Below are 4,866 nucleotides of genomic sequence, written 5' to 3'. Positions count from 1 at the left end.
AGGGGAACATGACAATCGAGGAGCTATTCAGTTTTTAACCATTAATTCGATTTATTAGCCAGTTACAAAAGAAAAAATTGCAATTATTTAAAAAAAAAATGATTGACGGCGGGATCGAACCCGGGCCGTCGGCGTGATAGGCAAGCACGTTACCGCTAGGATAACGCACCATTGCAATAATATAATTTCATTAGGTGTATATATTTTGCAAAAGAATCGTTTTAAAAATTTGTTAATTTGTCGTTTTCACAGGATATCTTTCCGCTTTTCAAAAATTCAGTGTTTAAACGATATTTAGATTGATTAACCAATTAAAAAAAGATAAAATCGAAATTATTAAAAATAAAAAAAATGATTGACGGCGGGATCGAACCCGGGCCGTCGGCGTGGAAGGCAAGCACGTTACCATTAAGGCAACGCGCTCATTCTGGAAATATAATTTCATTAGTGGTATATCTTCAATGCATTGAATAATTTTTTTCATTGAAATTCCACAAGATGTGGCTTCCCCCTTCCGCTCGTTCTACAGTCGGCTAAATTTCAGTTAAACAAATAAAAAACGAACAGCATTCATCCCGCAAAAAATAAAATCACCCCGTGGACTTGATGGACACCCCAACATAGCGTGTGGCGCCCGCCCTCTCTAGGGGTGCAGTACTACGATGCCGCTGGGGTCACTCAAACCCCCAGAACTGAGCCTCTACTTTAGTCAATTCTCTTTGGGGGATATTGCTAACGCCAATGGCAGCGTTTCAACCGGAAAATTCCTCAGCGGCGGCTACGGAACTAAGGCAAGTTTTCGAGAAATTTCAACAAAACGACAGGGATCTCAAAAAATATATATAAACGTTGAAAAAAGCGCGACGTATAATCCAAAACGAAATATCGCCGATTCATCGATTACGTTAGTCAATTCCCTGAGCACTATTGACCGATTATATTCGAGTACTGCGGACGACTCACTCGCCAAAAATTGTAGCGAGTAAATTTTTATTAAGTGATGTTTAGAGTGATGTTTTTTTGAGGTTAAGAAACCGGTAAAGCCGAAAAATGAATTTCTTCAATCCTGCAACCACTCAATCAGCTACTCCAGGAGCAGCAACCACAGGTAAACACCAGTTTAGTGTCTGTAATTTTTGGAAAGAATTTAGACAAGTTAATAATGAATGGAATTCGTCTATTTGATTTGACCTTCAGGTTTCACGGCAGGTATGACTGGAGGTGGAGATGCCAATAAAACTCTTCCAACGACCTTCTCCCTACCAGGAGCACAACCTCAAGCAAAACCTGGGGGAATTTTCCCCACTGGTTTAACTAATACTCCAGCCCCAGCTTTTGGAGCAACTCCAGCAGCTTTCACTGGTACACCAGCTGCTCCAGCGTCCGGTTTCAATTTCGGTGGCACATCAACTCCAAACACTGGACTGTCCTTTGGTGAGTCAAAATATCTGAAAAACCATTTTTCTCTCGAATGTTTTTACTTCAGCCCGAGTCTATCGAGTTTTCCAATTTGTATTCTCCAGTTCCTAAAAGTACGCCAACTCCAGCCACCACGAAGTTTACCCTGGGGACTCCTGCAGCAAGCATAGCAGGCACTGCTCAGCCCCTGACATTTGGAACACCTGCGACATCAACTCCAGCAACCACAGGGTTCACTCTAGGTGGAAGTACACCAGCAACAGGTGGACTTACCTTTGGCCTTGCAGCCTCGACTCCTGCAGCGACTCCAGCAACTCCAGCAACCCCTGGGCTCACCCGAGTAACTCCAGCATCTAGTGCAGCTCCTGCATTCGCTCTCACAACTACCACAAGTGCTCCAGCTGCTTCGACACCTTTCTCTCTTGGCACTGTAGCTCCTGCCACGACTTCTTCACTTGGATTCAGCCTTCCAGGGATTACATCGACTGCTAGCACTGGGTTTAGCCTAAGTAGCACTGCTCCCACGTTGGCTACAAGTTTCTCCTTGGGAAAGACCACTGCACCTACAAGCACTGCTGCAGTGACAAGCACGAGCACACAGCAAGTATCCTTGGGGAGCATTACAACGGTAACGTCGTCAACAGGTGCTGCAGCAACTGGTGGAATGAATTTCTGCCAGCTTGAGGAAGCAATTAACAAATGGACCCTCGAGCTCGAGGAGCAGGAAAAATCATTCGTCAATCAGGCAACTCAAGTCAACTCTTGGGACAAACTCCTCATTGCCAATGGTGAAAAGATCGTAACTCTGAACGAAGAAATAGAAAGAGTGAAAACAGAGCAGCTGCAGTTGGAGCAGGAGTTGGATTACGTCGTTGGTCAACAGAAAGAACTCCAGGATTGTCTTGTTCCTCTCGAGAAGGAAATGGCATCCATATCGGTGTCAGATCCAGAGAGAGAGTACACTTACAATCTCGCGGAGAATCTAGATACACAGTTGAAGCAGATGTCTGAGGATTTGAAGGAGATCATCGAGCATCTGAATGAGGCCAATCGGGCACAGGATTCTAGTGACCCAATTGTACAGATTGGAAAAATTCTTAACGCTCATATGAATAGTCTCCAGTGGTTGGATCAGAGAACGGAAATACTGGGACAGAAGATACAGCAGATTGATCAGATGCATCAGAACTTCAGAAAGGAGAACGAGAGGAGCTTCAATCTTGCTTACAATTAAGTTGTTATTGTTGATACTCCGATTTAGGTGGGATTTTCAGGAATTAATCGTAATAAACTTTTCAAGAAATCATTGTTTCATTAACCCTATTAAATAAATTTGTAGATTAAAAAAAATATGCGCAATTTCGTTGCGACAATATCGAAAAATAATTTGTATGAAACGTCTGAAACTTTTCAAGTCATTTATTCAAAACTGAATTTCTAAATGAATCGAATCAATTCATATATCCTTTTACATTGAGACAATTCCATATTGAAAATTTTTCTTTACAAAATTATAAATAAGTCTTAAATATCTATCTGTGAGGATGCACAGTTTATAATACAGTAGCGGGTAAAAAATAGTGAATCTTGAAATTATCATTGAGATTCAAGTGTAGATACACCAGTGTATCTTGACGAATACTGCACTTCACGGTTTCTGGATGAACAGATTCCCACGCGAGGAACATTATGAATTTTTTCACATCAACGGTCACTGAGATCCTTTCCTCCTCTATCTCAATCTCATTGTAAACGTAGAGACCAGGGAAGTGGGTGGAAACACATGCAGACTCTGTCTCGATTTTTAGAATCAACATCCCATCATTACTGGCGTACAACGACAGCATAGGGCTCAAGTTCTTCATCTTCTCTGCTACGTTCTTCAGGTGCTTCAATTGAGGGAGAGCTAATGATATCTGAAACAATCAATATTCTCCTAAAGTTATAGAATCGATAATCGAGATAATCGATCTGGAGGATAAATTTCATTTATAATTTTTTTTTAACTATCTCATTTGTTTTTAACAAAATGTTAATTTTTTTTGTAGTCCATGATATTTTGGCACAAATTCTTAACATTTACCGAAGCCAAAGGCACGAGATTTTAAAGAGAAGATGAAGAATAGAAATTATATTAAATTGTTTTACAATGACTCGCCACCATGAGGATAGGAAAAATATCGAAATAATAAATGTAACATTACGTGAAAAGTGGGTATATCTGGTGGATTATAACTAGGCCATTCTTTTCTTGCCACCATCTTGATGGGGACATCATGGACACACTGCCAGGAATCAGAACTTGCTGAGGGTAACTCAATCTCCAGCGTTAAACACGGCTGTTGCTTATTTGTCAACTTGATCTTCACACTCGTGGCAGTTTGCTTCAGGGAGGTCATCGATTTCGACAGCATGACAGCATCGAACTCCAGGTAAATCTTATTCTCTGAGGATATGCCTTCCACCAGGTACTCACTGAAAAAATGATCTCTAGATAGTTCTGCCCACACGACTGGTTGTCTCTCATCGAAAACTGTGAAACAGACGTCGGTCGGGGTGAGTTGAAGAACGCAGAATTTTGACATTTTCGCTATTGCACCGATAATATCTGAAATAAATAAATTACTATCAACAGGTGACCGTAAAAATTGACGACTTTTCATGATTTTTAAAAGCAATATCAAAAAAATATTCATCCAGAGTGTGAAATAACTTTAATTAGTGGAAGAAAATATAATTGATTATTGACAATGGAAATTTGAATTCGGGTGATTATTCAGAATTGCTCTGAATTATAAAAAGCTAAAAAAAAACTATTGCTCCAATTTTTTTTTCAATTATTTCGAAGGTTATAAATCCAACTCACTCGTGAAATCCCTCATAGCAAGGCTGTCAGTCATTTTGCACCTGAACTTCATGTTGACTTCTTACAACTTCAATAATTGAAGCATGAATAATTTTCCTTGAGAATAAATAGTTTATCAGCAACTCCAAAAACCGTCTTTCCTCATTTTGGCGGGAAATTTACACGGCCGGACGAGAGAGCACTTGCCGACTGGAGGGGGAGCCGTTTGTCATTTGTTTATGTTCATGGGCACTTGCAATTAATTATCGAGGGGTGAAAGTGAATTATATTGTTTACAAATTATAAATGTGGATTCACTCGTTAAGCGCCAAATCCTAAATTAAGTGATTACTCAATTGCATTTATACAGATTTCAAAATTGATTCGATCCATCAGAATTATGAATTTGTTTATTACTACTCATGGTTGTTAAACAATTATTTTCACACGTGTATGAAAAAATAGCGAAATGTTAAAAAAATTGCATACGAATCGATCTTTCATGATTTTAATTGTCGCGAGATGTCGCCTTAATGCGGAATTAGTAATCTCTTAGAAATTCTTTGTTTTCATCCTTGAGATTCGGAACTCCTGTCATTTCC

At 39.7% G+C, this 4,866-nt stretch overlaps 2 protein-coding genes across 2 annotated transcripts; one reads left to right on the top strand and one right to left on the bottom strand.

The window, feature by feature from the left end:
- Window positions 1-731: 731 nt before the first annotated feature.
- Nup62 (Nucleoporin 62kD) lies at window positions 732-2,722 on the top strand. Its single transcript, XM_011305955.1, has 3 exons — window positions 732-1,108; window positions 1,198-1,434; window positions 1,524-2,722. The coding sequence occupies exons 1-3, from the start codon at window positions 1,051-1,053 to the stop codon at window positions 2,651-2,653; spliced, it is 1,425 nt and encodes a 474-aa protein (XP_011304257.1). The 5' UTR covers window positions 732-1,050; the 3' UTR covers window positions 2,654-2,722.
- Window positions 2,723-2,880: 158 nt separating this feature from the next.
- Hus1-like (Hus1-like checkpoint clamp component) lies at window positions 2,881-4,464 on the bottom strand. Its single transcript, XM_011305954.1, has 3 exons — window positions 4,286-4,464; window positions 3,624-4,027; window positions 2,881-3,335 (listed from the first exon to the last, which is right to left on the bottom strand). Exons 1-3 carry the CDS (start codon window positions 4,335-4,337, stop codon window positions 2,973-2,975), a joined length of 819 nt encoding a protein of 272 aa, XP_011304256.1. The 5' UTR covers window positions 4,338-4,464; the 3' UTR covers window positions 2,881-2,972.
- Window positions 4,465-4,866: the final 402 nt, after the last annotated feature.

Source organism: Fopius arisanus, unplaced genomic scaffold (assembly GCF_000806365.1).
Source record: "Fopius arisanus strain USDA-PBARC FA_bdor unplaced genomic scaffold, ASM80636v1 scaffold00045, whole genome shotgun sequence".
Classification (NCBI taxonomy): Eukaryota; Metazoa; Arthropoda; class Insecta; order Hymenoptera; family Braconidae; genus Fopius; species Fopius arisanus.
Note: the sequence above shows the minus strand (reverse complement) of the source record. Positions and strands in the feature narration are given on the sequence as shown.

Excerpts from the sequence above, each read along its gene's own strand:
- Nup62 (XM_011305955.1), top strand. The coding sequence starts at position 1,051 with ATGAATTTCTTCAATCCTGCAACCACTCAATCAGCTACTCCAGGAGCA. Across the intron at positions 1,109-1,197 it reads TCCAGGAGCAGCAACCACAG|GTTTCACGGCAGGTATGACT; the intron begins GTAAACACCAGT and ends TTTGACCTTCAG. Across the intron at positions 1,435-1,523 it reads AAACACTGGACTGTCCTTTG|TTCCTAAAAGTACGCCAACT; the intron begins GTGAGTCAAAAT and ends TGTATTCTCCAG.
- Hus1-like (XM_011305954.1), bottom strand. The coding sequence starts at position 4,337 with ATGAAGTTCAGGTGCAAAATGACTGACAGCCTTGCTATGAGGGATTTC. Across the intron at positions 4,028-4,285 it reads TGCTATGAGGGATTTCACGA|ATATTATCGGTGCAATAGCG; the intron begins GTGAGTTGGATT and ends TATTTATTTCAG. Across the intron at positions 3,336-3,623 it reads CAGATATACCCACTTTTCAC|ATATCATTAGCTCTCCCTCA; the intron begins GTAATGTTACAT and ends TGATTGTTTCAG.